This window comes from Azolla caroliniana, unplaced genomic scaffold (assembly GCF_043228905.1).
Source record: "Azolla caroliniana isolate FFs.n. ecotype wild unplaced genomic scaffold, voAzoCaro1.0.p SCAF_22, whole genome shotgun sequence".
Classification (NCBI taxonomy): Eukaryota; Viridiplantae; Streptophyta; class Polypodiopsida; order Salviniales; family Salviniaceae; genus Azolla; species Azolla caroliniana.
In genome coordinates, this window is record NW_028230457.1 from 9,971,021 (window position 1) to 9,986,710 (window position 15,690).

At 39.4% G+C, this 15,690-nt stretch overlaps 1 protein-coding gene across 1 annotated transcript; it reads right to left on the reverse strand.

Moving 5' to 3' along the window:
• Positions 1-11,923: 11,923 nt before the first annotated feature.
• LOC147849964 (serine decarboxylase-like) lies at positions 11,924-14,557 on the reverse strand. The gene is made up of 5 exons (XM_087337140.1): positions 14,415-14,557; positions 13,344-13,578; positions 13,025-13,218; positions 12,677-12,813; positions 11,924-12,567 (listed from the first exon to the last, which is right to left on the reverse strand). The coding sequence occupies exons 1-5, from the start codon at positions 14,509-14,511 to the stop codon at positions 11,992-11,994; spliced, it is 1,239 nt and encodes a 412-aa protein (XP_087193266.1). The 5' UTR covers positions 14,512-14,557; the 3' UTR covers positions 11,924-11,991.
• Positions 14,558-15,690: the final 1,133 nt, after the last annotated feature.

Consider the following 15,690-nt stretch of genomic DNA (forward strand, 5'->3'; position numbering starts at 1 on the left):
CCCTTAATTATCTTTTCTTTCTCCCTTTCTTTTTGCGTCCAAGCTGCATAAAGGTATAAAAGGGCGGTTTATGAAGACGAAAGAGGTAGAGCCTTGCAATGTGCATAAAGTAGTGAATCCCCCTTCTAGTTTATAGGCATATCTTAGTTCTTTTTGGTTGTTAGTTTCAGATAGCAATATTTGGTACCATTGTTTTGGTTAGAGCTTTTTATAGAATCAATGTATGCTTTATATTGAGTTCGTATATGATATCTACAAGCTCTTTAGTAGATTGAGTGACTGGTGTGAGTTAAGGATTGTATTGTAGCTTGAAGAACATAATGCTAATCAGATCAGATCTATCGTTCATGTATGTTCATCCACACTAATTAATCTATTTGCTGCGCTCCACAAGCGTTTCACGATATGTGGCCAGAACAGAAGCCATGGAAGCTTCTTTCCCTCCTGTGATTCTCATCGTCCATGGAAGGCTCGGTGATGGATGGCATAAGAGGAACAGTAAACGTCTCCTCCTCCGATGATGAGGAAGAATCATCATCCGCAATCGATCCGACAGAGATGGTGTTTCCAGAAGCTGGAAAGGCCCCATTATTTAGTCTGAGGAATGGGACTAGCTATGGTGTTTCCAGAAGCTTCCATGGCCAACTAACTAGAAAGTAGAAGAAAGGATAAGACGAAGAAAGATGATGAAGAGGCAGATTTGGCTTAAATAAGAAGAAGAAGAAGAAGAACATTTGGGGTCATTGGGACCGATAGACATGTGCTTCTGTCCATTTGGGGTCATTGGGACCGATAGACATGTGCTTCTGTCCATTTGCGGTCATTGGGACCTATTGACTTAAATAAAATATCATTGGGCAGATTTGACTTAAATAAGAAGAAGACGAAGAAAAAAAAGAAAAAGAAAAAAAGAAGAAGAAGAAGAAGAACATAACGTGGGTTTGGGGTCATTGGGACATGTAGACCCCACACATTTTGTTTGCACATGTGCTTTTCTGTCCATCGAACCAAAATGTATGTCGCCGATATTTTTTTGCTTCTATTACCGAAACCTATCTTTGTCGACCACATAACAAATCTTGGTTTGCTAATGTGTGCTATATGTATACTCACATGTGGCACATACTTCCTCATGGGTGCTATATATACTCACATGTTACATCCATCACCACCCTAAAGTGGTAAAACGACAAAATATTCAGCATAGTTGTTATTGACCATGCAACAATCTTGGGAGACTTAAATTATGGGCCATACATATAATCATACTACCTTATGTGAACTGCTCTCCACACAAATGCACGCGTGCAAACACACAACACACGTGTTGCATCAGTGGTCATTCATAACCAAGACAAGCACACACCAATAAATCACCTTCTTTCTAAAGCTTGCTATATACACACACGTTACATCATTGGCCATCTTGGAGTAGCTAAACGGCACAATATTCAGCATAGCGCCCAATGTGTGTCATATACACACATTATATCAATGACCGCACACAAACATAAAGAGGATACAATAAAGTGTTATATACACACATGTTACATTGGTGCCAAACGTGATGTAGCACAAGCGGAACAATTATTGCTAGCTTTGCTCCTAAAGAGTGTTATCTACACACATGTTGTATTGGGATCAATCTGTGCCAAGTTGTAGATAGTCCTAAAACTGAATGGGACTCACCAAACAACCAAGTCCAAGTCCTAGCTAGCACACCCCCAAAGGTTAGTCCTAAAATACTCAGGCCCAACTGTTAGTCTCAATGTCTAGCCCCAACGGCCATATAAGACCCTATATAAAGGAATTGCATGGGAAAGAAGATTCATTTGCATATTTTACATGACAATGTTTGGTGCTCTATCTCCATTAGATCAAGTTGTTGTTTTCCCAATTCATCATGTGTTGTCCACACCCACCTTGTAGTTTTGTCCCAAATATTGGGACCACTTTATAACATTTTGAGTTGTATAATATGAAAGAGAAATTTGTCCCTTGTTTTGTTTCAATCGCATGATCCTTGTTGGTATTAACTCTAACAATATTTTAAGCGCGTAACTTTAACTAGAAAAAAGAACACAATGAGTAGCTTTAGTCAAGCTCCTAAAGTCTTGTATTCAATATAAAGTGTTCCACAGATGCACACGTGTTACATGAATGGGCACCCACAAAATGGAAAAGGTTGCAACAATAAATCAATATGTTTCCATAAGTGTGCTATATGCACAAATATTACATCCATCACCACCTTGTATTAGCAAAAGGACAAAATATTCATAATGGCTCTTGTCAACTTCCTAACAATCTTGACGGAGTTCAATTATGAGCCACCACATATCATATCACCTGATATAAAGTGTTTGACACACACACGCATGCACACGTGTTACTATGGCTACTCACAACAACAAAAGGTGACAATATTCAACATTGTTCTTAATGTGTGTCATATATACACGTTGTATCAATGGTTATCTACAAACAAGAAAAGAACCTTGACGTATCAAGAACAAAACAACAACTAGCTTAGCTCCAAAAGGATGTGATCTAAACACATGTTGTGGGGCGCTCCATTTTGTCCAAACTTGCCAACAGCGACAAAACTTATTGGGACTCACAAGACAACCTAGTTGTTGTCCCAAAGGAGTATTCCAACAAATAGTTCCCAACAACTAGCCCCAACGTCCATGTAAGTCCCCAGAAACGGAGATGGCGTGAGAAGGAAGATTCATTTGCAAATTCAGAAGTTTTTGATGCTCGGTGCTCTCTCTCTCTCTCCCCCTCATATTTGATTGTTGTTGTCCCAAACCGTAATGACTTGTCTTATCTCACATTGTCATTTTGTCCCAAATATTGGAACTACATTATAATAGATTGAGTTGTATAATATAAAGGAGAATTTGTTCCATCACATAAGCATTGTTGGTATTAATTTAGACAATATTTTAAGCACATACTTAAATTAGAAAAAAGGACATAATGATCGACTTTGGTCAAGCTCCAAAAGTGTTATATGCATGAATAATATCAGTGTTATATACACAAGTAGTATAAAGTGGCCAACCTAAATTAGAAAAATGGACACAATGATCAACTTTGGTCTAGCACCTAAAGTCTTGTTTACAACATTAATATAAAGTATTATATGCACCGATAATATATATGTCTTATATACACAACTAATATAAAGTATTAAATATACATGAATTAGATAAGAGAGTGTTATGTACGACAATAATATAAGCCACTACCCCGTACTCTAACCCCATACACACATACACAAGCACATACACACACACACGCACACACACACAAAGAAATTGGTTAGCCATTTTAGCAAGTGAACTTAGCACTCATAAGCAAGGTTCCATTCACCTTCAGGTGCTCAAAATGTTATTATATTTCGGTAAACATTAATATTTGTCATTAGTGTAGACCCATAATATTAGTGGGTAATACGATGGATGCTTTATTAAGTGTATAAACACAACTTTATTTTTGTATGTGATTATTGTATTATGAATGAAGCATTGTGTTATGGAACATGATTAATAGTAGAATTAGGAAAGTGGTTTAATTTAATCAGCATCTTTTGATGGGACTGGACCGGTCGGAATTGGAGTTGGGTTGAAGTTTGGGAGGAATTAGAGCAAGAATAGGATTTGGAATTGGAGCAATAGTTGGAGGTGCATATACATATGACAAAGCTCATCAACATAGGTAGTTGATGGCCATGAATTACTATGATTGTTACCAAGAAAAACATATATCACACAATATATCATTTATATTTCAAGAGCTCCATGCATCACAAATTAAAGTTAGATTACAATATATTAAACCTAATAATATGAATATCCTAATGTTTAAACTTAAGTGCTTCTCTTTAGATAATTATGGGTTTGAGTCAACCTAAAGCTTCACATTTTAAAGTAGTTTTAATTCATGTTTTCTTTTTGTACTCGAAAGGTAGCTCGCCTACTATGGATGAGCAAAAACTAAAACCTATGAAATTTTCACAACCATGTACCCCCCACTAAATCTAATGATAAGTTTAGTTTACAAAATCCAAATAACTACCAGCACTGACCATCTACTGTAATTCACAGAGCGCAATACACCTCATCAATAATCATGTCTATCATGTGAAGACAAAGCATATTGAGGTATGGTATCATCATATCCGGGATCTAGTAACAGAGAAGAAGCTTGAAGTCTGGAAGATCAACACCGAGGTGAACATCGCCAATTGTTTGACGAAGCCACTCCTAGATCAACGCTTCGAAGCATTGAGGACAAAGATGGGACTACGACAAGAGACTGAGTAGAAGAAAGCCAAACATAGAGTAGAAGGTGAGTTGAAAATGGACTCGATTAGATGAGTGGAAGAAGCAAAGTTGCAAAGCCGGAATACCGAGAGAACGAAGATGTTGCACTGAGCAAGGACACCAACTAGAGAAGAGACGATCGAAGGATGAACAAGTTGGAAGAGAGACCGAGGATCCAGCGGAGAGCATAGAAGCAAGGACGAGTGGAGAACAAACGATTCGGTAGAGGCCAAGAGTCGGAATCAGATACGTGCTAACCCGAATGAACGAGCCGACTCAGGTGGAAAGTCGACTTGTATAGTCGATCCGACTGATTTCGACAAGCCGACCCCGATTCGGACAATCAACCCAATTAGGCTGAAAACTGACTTTACATCTCCAACATTAGTTACATGCTGACAACCTAGCTTGTATATATGTACCTATAGGTTAAACTTGTAATCTAGGTTTACGGGGGGAGAACCCCAATCATTTGTAGACATAAGAAAGAGTAATCCTTTTACGGGGGAGTTTGTTGGCATAAAAGACCGACTCCTTCCACTTTGTATTCATACAATCGTGAACACGTCCAAATCGTTAGGGCTTGAGTATATAAACTCTAACCTAACTTAGGTTGGATCGAGTGAAGAAACTGGGAACTGGATCAGAGGGAAACCAATTGGTTATGCCCGGATTGGTTGAAGAATTCGGGTGCCGGATCGGATGGAGACTATGATGATATAGCATTGTATGGCATTAAAATGATTTGAACCCATGACCTTGTGTCACATGGGTTGAAGCCCTACCATTAAGCTATACATACAAGAATATTGTTTTCATTTATTATTTCACTATAGAAAATTGATGTATATTCTAGATTTCTCTGGAACATTCTAGAAACTTCAGGACTACTCCTGACAGCACTATAAAAAGAGGCACAAGGCATTATTTCGAACCAATTAGGTTCAACGCCAGACTTAAGCCTCCTAGCTATTGTTGTACTTACTCTTCATATAATATATCACCTGTTATCATCATTCTCTCTCTCTCTCTCTCTCTCTCTCTCACTCTCGTGAGTCTTACACACTCCCTTCCTCTTAGTACTAATCCTCATAGTACTTTCCTTCTCTAGTACTAATTCTCTCTCTATTTTTAGTACTATTCCTGAAAGTTTGAACCGAATTGGTCATCGTCTTAGCCCTCCTTCCCTTCATACTAATCCTCTTATCTTCCCTAGTAAATGACAACTATTAGCGCTCAAGAATACCAATATGTTTTCTCGGAGCTCCAATGCTTAAAAGAGAAGTTTGTAGCACTAGAATAAGAAAATCACCGTCTGTTGGGGGATCTTCAACAAATAGCTCTAGAAAAACAACAACATGAGGAGCTAACATTACATGTGCAACAACTTGAAGTGACTATTGCATCATTACAACAACAAGGATCAAGCGCTCAAGGGACTCACAAAGAACCCAAGATCGGTCTTCCTATGAAATTTGATGGAACCCGATCACAGTTTAGGAGTTTTCTTAATCAAGTACGTTTAGTGATTCAGATGCATCCTTCTCAATATCCCACCGATGCATCACGAGTGGGACTAGTAGGCACGACTTTGGCATGGTTCACCCCCATATTAGAAAAAAGCTCTCCCTTGTTAAATAATTTTGAAGAGTTTATTAGTGAGTTTAAAGCCTATTTTGGAGTTACCGACAGCGTTAGGATGGCAATCAACAAAATCCGAAGATTGCGCCAAGGTGATTAGTAACAATCGGCAATGCTTTGGTATGAACAGAACCAAACAACGGAACCATGGCTTAACGGCGTAACGGTTTAAACGGTTCTGTTCAGGTTTGGTTTTTTTTTAACGGTTTGGTTCGGTTTCAATAGTTAAAAACTGTGGTTTAAACGGTTTCACAGTTTTTAATTTTTTTTTAAATGAAAAAAAATAAATTTTTAATGAGAAAAAAAATGAAAACAATTGTTTTTAAATAATCTTTTCATTTTCATGCCTTATTCTCACATTTTGGGAAAAGTTTTGAAATTTTAACCTAAGCTGAAAACCGAAACCTAACCACGAGACCGTTTACCAGTTTAATGGCTTAACGTTGAAATTTTTTCAATGGTTTGGTTTAACGGTTTCGTGGTTCGGTTCAAGTTTCAACGTCTCTAAACGGTTCGGTTTCAAACTGGTTTAGTTTGGACCCTGTCAAACTGAACCGAACTGAACCATTGCTAATTGTTAGTGATTGGCAGGCCTCAACTTATGCTGTGGATTTCCGTCTTCTCGCCATCGATATTCCCTAGGATGACCAGGCATTAATGGAGCAATTTCATTATGGCCTACGTAATGATGTCAAGGATTTACTCTTAACTTGCCCCGAAGAGCCAAAGTCATTGAAAGAAGCAATCAGTCGCGCAGTACGATGCGATAATCGCCTTTTCGAACGACGTTTGGAATATCAGTTCCAAATGCCAAGGACAATATTAGAGCCCACCTACGCCTCAATCGTAGCAAAAACTTTTCCAAGGGAGTCATAGAATGTGTCTCCAGCAAATACTTCAACTCCAATGGAAATCGACACTACACGTCGTCGCGGACCATTATCGGAAGAGGAAAAGCAGCGATGTCGAACAAATTGACTATGTCTTTATTGTGGTGAACCAGGGCATATTGTAGTGAACTGTCCCCATAGGCCAAGAAGACAGGTAAACCAAATAGTCACTAGTACTAATCCCGAGTCTATTTCAGTAGGAATATCTAATAGTCATAATAGTACTAATAGCCCAAGTCTATCGAATAAATTTGATGTCCTTAGTCAGTTAGAAGAAGAGTTAAACTACTAACTTGTCCAACCAAAATAGGAGTCGTTTGGTTGGACATCCCTAGATTTGTGCAACCCATTAGTGGTTCCATTTCCTCTAAGCAAGTTAGCAATATGTTCTTAGCTCAAGTAACAGTTAGTACTAAACGTACCCCTCTAGTACATATCTTAGCACTTTTATTCCGGAGCTATTTCTTGCTTCATGGATAGGAATTTTGCACAAGCTCATCAAATATCCCTAAGAAAACTTCCCTGCCCAACATCTATAGTAGTTATTGATGGTCGTCCCATTGCTTCTAGAAATATCATAGAAGAGTCAGAGCCAATTAGTATTGTCCTAGATAAATTGGCGTGTGTAGTATCGTTTAATGTAATTAGTAGTCCAGAACATCCCATTGTTTTGGGGTTACCAAAGTTCGAATTACATAATCCGGACATAGATTCGAGAACAAGAGAAATCAGGTATGGACAACCCCAAGAATCTACTCATTAGGTTTCAACCATTTTGCTAAATCAACTGTGTGAGAAAGGACGCACAGAATCAATGTTTGTATTTGCAGTATCAGTGAAACCTTCCAACACCACTAAGGAGGAGTCACCAATTCAACTTCCAAAAAAGTATCATCATTAAAAAGAGGCACAAGGCATAATATATCACCTATTATCATCATTCTGTCTCTCTCTCTCTCTCTCGTGAGTCTTACATACTCCCTTCCTCTTAGTACTAATCCTCATAGTACTTTCCTTCTCTAGTACTAACTCTCTCTCTATTTTCAACACAATTCCTGACAGAGACCGATCGGCTATGCCGAGTTGGATGGAATCTGATAGGCTGCCAGGGGCCTATATTTCTATTTTGGTAAATAAGACTATTATAGGTCGTTAGTGTCATGCTCAATTAATGAGCATTAAAGTCTGATAGTAGTTTTGTTAGCCTAGTTGTTACGGCTTGTATAAAAAGTGCTCTGTGAGCACATTTTATGTATTAAGTACCGAGTCTTTTGATAATAGAATTTTTGTCTATCTGCTCACTCACTCACTCCGTCTCTCTCTCTCTCTCACACACACAATGTAAACCTCCATTCTCTGCGTATATCTAACTGTTGCTTTTTAGATAACCGACTATACTCGGTGTGTCATATACGCTTCCGCACTTATCTTTTTACATGGTATTATAGCAATAAAGTCAACATGACTCAAGCAAAGCACAAGGTTAAGGGATACAACAATGTCTATAAATTCCCTCTAGAGGTACATAAATACATATTGCGGGAGGTCTCTCTTTTCAATGCTTAGAAGTTTGCAACTTTTACAAATGAGTTTGTAGAAACATACATTGTCTTATCTTCATATATAGCTTTGGTAATATTGAATGCAAATTATGTTTGAGTGCAAAGTGTCTTTGGTAATATTCATTGCAAACATAATACAACTTATGAACACATTATGTAAACTCACATTGTGTACATATTCCTATCCTCCCTCGACACACTCTAAGTCGGTCCATCGGTAGATTCTTTGTTAGCATGTCGGATCCATTGTCGTCACTATGGATCTTCACGAGGGTAAACTCTCCTTCTTTGACTTTCTCCCATAGCCAATGATACCTTCTCTGTATATGCTTGGTCTGGGAGTGGTATGCAACATTCTTGGGTAGATGTATGGCACTCTGGCTGTCATAGTAAAGCAAGAAATCCTTTTGCTTCATCCCCAACTCACCGAGAAAGTTTCTCATCCAAATCAGCTCCTTGCCAGCCTCTACCGCTACTATGTACTCTACCTCTGTGGTCGACAAGGCCACAGATTTCTGCAGTCGTGACTGCCACGACATTGCTTCCCTTGCCTAGGTCATCACGTACCCTGACGTGGATCGGTTTGAGTCTACATCCACTGACATGTCCGAGTCGGTAAACCCTTTGAGCATGGGTCTACAAGGTGAAGACTGGAGAAGTCAACAACACGGTTAGGTATAAAGCCCGCATTGTAGTGAAGGGTTTCCAACAAGAAAAGGGTGTTGACTTTGACGAAATATTCGCTCCAGTCGTGAAGATGACATCCATTAGAATTGTTCCAAGCATAGCTGCCAATATGGATCTGGAGATTGATTAGTTGGATGTCAAGACAATATTCTTGCATATGGAGTTGGATGAAGAAATCTACATGCAACAGCCCGAAGGCTTTGTGGAGAAAGGGAAAGTGAATCAACTGCGTCGACTAAAGAAAAGCTTGTATGTTCTAAAACAAGCTCCACACTAGTGGTACAAGAAGTTCGAATCCTTCATGGTGGAACATGGGTTCTAGAAAACACAGGTGGATCACTATGTGTTCGTCAAAAGGTACGAAGAAGGTGATTTCTTGATTCTCTTATTATATGTAGACAACATGTTGATATTCTGTCAAGACACAAGGAAGATCGCAAGCTTGAAGAAGGCTCTAGGCAATCGTTTGCCATGAAAGATCTTGGACCGACTAAATAGCTCTTGGGGATGCACATAGTTCGGGACAGAGCTAAGAAAGTGTTGTGGTTGTCACAACAGAAGCATGTGACAAAGATCCTAGAAAGGCTCAACATGTGAGAGGCAAAGCTAGTCGGCACGGTGTTGCCGAGTGTCAAGACTGAGAGAGAAAAAGAGAGAGAAAGAGAGATAATTGAAAGAGAATTATTATATTGAAGAGTAAAATGGATTACAAAGAGTAGGCTACAAAATGGCGTTGAACCAATTTAGGTTTGGGATGGGTGGTAGATCCCTATTTATAACTAATAGAGAACACTCTAGAATATTCTAGGTTATCCTAGAATGTAGAGTAATGTAGAAGATCTCTAGAGTATTCTAGAAGGTTCTAGTGGTATAGAACACTCTAGAATATTCTAGGTCTTTCTAGAATGTAGAGTAATATTCTAAAGACTATACATATAAGAATATTAATACAATGGTTAAGGATTTGACATGTGTACAACAAGGTCGTGGGTTCAAATCCTTTGGAGTCATAATGTGAGTGTCATGATCCTTCTGATGCATGATGTGAGTGTTATTATGACATCGAGAAACTGCAAGTTGAATGCCAAGCAATGCCCGAGAAGGGAGAAAGAAAAGGATGAGATGAAGAAAGTATCATATGCCTCAGTCGTCGGCAACTTAATGTATGCTATGGTCTGTACGAGACTAGACATAACATTTGTTGTGGGAACAATAAGCCGATATATGAGTAATCTAGGACGAGAAGACTGGGCAACAGTGAAATGGATACTCAGGTACTTAAAAGGCTCTTCGAGTGTGTGTCATAAAACCCATGCTTGAAGGGTTTATCGACTCGGACATGTCGGGGGATGTAGACTCAAGCCAATCCACATCAGGGTACGTAATGACCTATGCACGGGGAGCAGTGTCATGGCAGTCACGACTACAGAAGTCTGTGGCCTTGTCGACCACAGAGGCAGAGTACATGGTAGTAGTAGAGGCCGACAAGGAATTGATTTCGATTAGAAACTTTCTCAGCGAGTTGGGGATCAATGAAAGGGATTTCTTACTTCATTGTGACAGCCAAAATGCCATACATCTAGCCAAGAATGTTACATACCACTCTCAGACCAAGCACATACAGAGAAGGTATCATTGGTTGCGGGAGAAAATTGAAGAAGGAGAGTTTACCCTCGTGAAGATCCATACTGATGACAATGGATCCTACATGCTGACAAAGAACCTACTAATGGACCAACTCAGATTCTCTCGACAGAGGAAAGGAATAATGGACTCTTCCCCACAGAGGCCCACTGGTCGGATGAGAGACGACAGTTGAGGAGACCACTCTGAGAGCGTTGATCGAGGTCGAAGACATGACCGGCTAGTTGGGCCGACCGGATGGTCGATGACCAGACCGACTAGTCAGACCGACCAGACAATCCACGGGATGAGTCGGTTGATTAGTAAGACTATTATTAATATTAGATAATAATAGGAATGACAATAGAAGTGGCTACATTTGTAAATATCCCATACAGGGTATAAGTATAAAATACACTTAGGGCAAACACTTTGATAAGTAGGGAAAATAGTGAAGAGTGTGAATGTGAGAAGTGAGAGCAAGCGGAACCATAGTTGTGTTCAATAACAACATATGCCAAGAGCCCTACGAGGTTGTTTTACACTTTGTGTAAAAAGTGTTGTACTCTAATCTCGTCATTGTAAATCCACTGTATAGTGAAGCTCCATTCTTTGTGGTTTTCTCCCGTTTTAGGGTTTCCACGTTAAATTTGTCTACATTTTTTTCTATGTATCAGAGTTGTTTATTTCAGCGTATTCTCTTTCTTGTGGATTGATGATTCATTTCTCAACAGTTAGTACCCTAAAGGTTGTGGAAAATGTCCCCATAGTAGGTTTAGGTGTAGAAGGCATAAGAGTGGGTGGTTGGTTTGGGACTTGGTAAAGTTTCTTTATCGAGGAAAGAATTTTAGGAACCCATAAATTAAATGATTTTTTATATGTATAGGTTGTGGAAATAAAGATATTCAAATGGAAAACCCAACAAAAGTTTGAATCTTTGTAATTATTGATAAAAAAACACGGTCACTGAAGGACTCCACTAATTGACTCCACTCTCTTATGGTTTATGGGTGTATAAGAATAGAACATATGACAAATTTGTACAGACTTAATGTATTGATTCCATTCAATTCAAACGAAATGTTAATGAGGCAACAAGTAGTTGCCAATGTTGTTCATGCCTTTTGCATAAGGCATGTTATTTAGGTGTCTCTTTGATGAGACGCCATATCCATTAAATATTTATAAATGTTTATTTGTTTTATTGTTTTATTGTTTTATTTAAATATTCCGACTCCTAGAAAACATTTCTCGGTCTTAATTGGCCCCAATACAATGAGCACAATTCTCCTTGCCAATCGCATTAGCAACACACGGAGCAACAACTTTGGTGCCTGCGAAACAAGCTAACCTATTCTGAACCAAGTCTTCAATGAACTCATCCAGCTTCTCTATTGTGTCACTAGGCATCACAACTGCGTGCGCGACGTTCCCCTGGCAAGGGAGGTGCCATTTGCGAACGAAAGAGTCATTGGGAGGTCTTTCGAATACCACAGTAGTGCTAGGCTTGTTAAGCATAACACCGAATCCTGCCTCTCGCAACCGATCCTTGAGATAGCGAGCATTGCGAAGGCAACGCCGAACGTCTTTTTGGAACCCTCCATAGCCCCTCCGATTCAATGTGTACCACATGAATATGGGCATGTGGATATTCATGTTGCCCACTAGAGTTGCATCTGATGTCCATGCGCAATATTGGTCCGCATTCCTCGATAGCACATTTACGAATTTCTTTCTTGCGATTTGAACACCACATGGTATAGGGCACCCAAGAAATTTATGTCCAGAGACACTCATACTGCTGATAGGCTTCTTGAAGGTCACCTTTGGAGCCTAATTACAAATATCATAAACAAAAGAACAATGTTAGTGACATTGAATGAGATCAGTGTTAACAATAGACCTGACCTAAACCCTAGCATAGAAGCAAGGATTTGACTACCTTGTCCACAAAAGGCATCATAAAACCGAAGAGGGCTCCGTCACAATGAATATAGAATCGATCCTCGGTGAAACCCGTCTCCGACAATGTCTTGATCACTAGGTCTAAATCATCCACGGCTCCTTTCACAGTTGTGCCTGCATTTTAAATCAATTGTACAATCAAAGATCTCCTTCCTCCAACAAAAAAATCTGACACATGCATTCTTCATTTGTGGCATAATAGGCATCTATCTATCTATCTATATATATATACCAAAAAAGTATGTACATATGGTAGGTACATGACAAGAGCACAAAGATCATCATCATCATCCATGCAAAACAAAGAGAGAGTTTGCTTTAATACCAATGTTCACTACGATTATTGCAGCTCTGTGTTTCCTCTGTTGCAGCTGAGCCTTCAAATCCGAGCAATCCATTGCACCTGATACCAGACTCTCCAATTTCACAAGCTCCATCCTATACATTCTAGCGGCCTTGAATATGGAGTAGTGATATTCCTTGGAAGCATAAAGGACACCATCTGGATATGCCTCCCTCCTGTCGATTAAATCCATCCAGACATTCCAATGATTAAGCCATAGTTAAGCACAATTAAGCATAATTAAGCATCATTAAGGATAAACAGATGGAAGGGGAGAGGTAGATGTGGATATATTGATTACCCGAGGAGTATGCCATGGAGGTTCCCCTCTGTACCGCTGGATGTGATATATCCCCAGTAATCTTCCTTTCCGATTCCCCACAGCCCAGCAAACCAGTCCAACACTTCGGCCTCGAATTTCTTCGCATGGACGCCATGGCTGCTACTCTCCATAAATGTACTACTGAAATGCTCGGTGTAGAAGTGTTGAAGCTGTGACACTGCTCCATACTCAGAATTCATCGTGCAGGGATAACCTGAGATCAAAGTTTTCTCTTAAATCATATGCAAGTTCTTCTACTGCGGCAAACATTTCTAGCAAATAACATGTAACATTTCTAGCCGCAGTCCCCAATTCGCATATCAGTTGACTATATGCAGGAAATCAAATGGCAGCTTCGACATGAGCTTCTCGGATGAACGTAATAATAATGTGGTCACAATTATGATCTGAGAATTCATGTATGATATCATAGTTAATTAATTAAACATGATTAAGCATAATTAAGCAATAACATAACATTAAGCTTGGGTCTTCAGTCAGCATTGCAGTTGACTATGTGCAAATCGAAATCCCAGCTTCTATATGAGCTTCTCGGATCGACGTTATAATAATGTGGTCACAATATGATCTGAACAGTCATATCATGTTCATAGTCGAAGATTCAAATTACTTGCATAAAAGAATGCAGTCGCGCTACCTAAAAGATATTCCGATCGAATCAAAGCAAAGTAAGGTTATCGGCCACAGGCTCAGAAATGCGGCTGTATGAGAAGGAATAAGAAGAAGATTAATCATGAATGCATCTTGTGAGCCACAGCATATTTCCTCCCTCCGCGCATAATTACCACAATCTTTTCTAAATGCCTAAACCATTGTCTAGATCTGTTCTTGATTAATGGGCCTAAGCATTGGTTTTCAGCTCTGTGTATATAGTAATTACCACAAACTTGTCTAAATGTCTAAACTATTGTCTAAATCTGTTATTGATTAATTGGCCTAAGGATTGTTTTTTTTTAGCTCTGTGTATTATTCAGATCAGGAAGGGGCGGTGGAGAAGAGAGACATGGGAGCTTCGGCGAAGGTTTTTACCGAGCTGATATTTGCTGCGTGTCACGAGCGTTTCACGATATGTGGCAAGAACAGAAGCCATGGAAGCTTCTTTCTCCTTTCTGATTTCATCGTCCATGGAAGGCTCAGTGATGGCATAAGAAGAAGAAGAATCATCCGGAATCGATCCGACTACTGTAGCTTTTACTTCTTCTGCTTCATCTGCTGCAGCTATGGCGTTTCTAGAAGCTTCCATGTGTAACGAAGACAAAAAAGAAGGGGGAAGAGAGAAAAAGATAGAAGAATGAAAGATGACCAAGAAAGTGATTGGGCAGACTTGACTTAAATAAGAAGAAGAAGAAGAAGAAGAAGAAGAAGAAGAAGTAGAAGAAGAAGAAGACCATAACGCGGGCGGTCATTGGGACCTATAGACCCCACACATTTTGCTTGCACATGTGCTTTTCCCGTCTAACGAACCAACAACAAATGCCGTCGATACTTTGCTTCTCTTTGTTACCGAAACCTGTCCCTGTCGACCACCACCTAACAATCTCGGTTTGCTCAATTAATGTTTGCTATATATATATATATATATACTCACATGTGGTGTATACTTCCTAATGTGTGCTATAATATATTCACATGTCCCACTAATGTGTGCTATATATATTTACAGATCGCATATACTTCCTAATGTGTGCTATATATACGCACATGTTGCATATACTTCCTAACGCGTGTTATATATACATACTCACAATGTCCCATCATTCCTAATGTGTGCCATATATACTCACATGTTACATCCATCGCCGTCGCCGCCACCCTCAAGTGGGAAAACAACACAATATTCAACATTGCTCTTATTGACAATGCAACAATCTTTGGGAACGTAAATTATAGACCATACATACAATCATACCACCTTTTGTGAAGTGTTCCCCCAACACACTCGCGCACGCACACACGTGTTACATCGACCACCATCCACGAGGACAAGCACACAACAATGAATATCACCTTCTTTCTAAATCATGGACCATACATACAATCATACCACCTTATGTGAAGTGTTCCTCCAACACACTCACGCACGCACACACGTGTTACATCGACCACCATCCACAACCAGGACAAGCACACAACAATGAATATCACCTTCTTTCTAAATCATGCTATGTATACACACAGTACATCATTGGCCACGGTCCCTGAAGTAGCTAAACGACACAATAGTTAGCATAGCAACCAATGTGTGTCATATACACACATTATATCAATGGTCGCCAACACACACATAAAAAGGATACAATAAAGT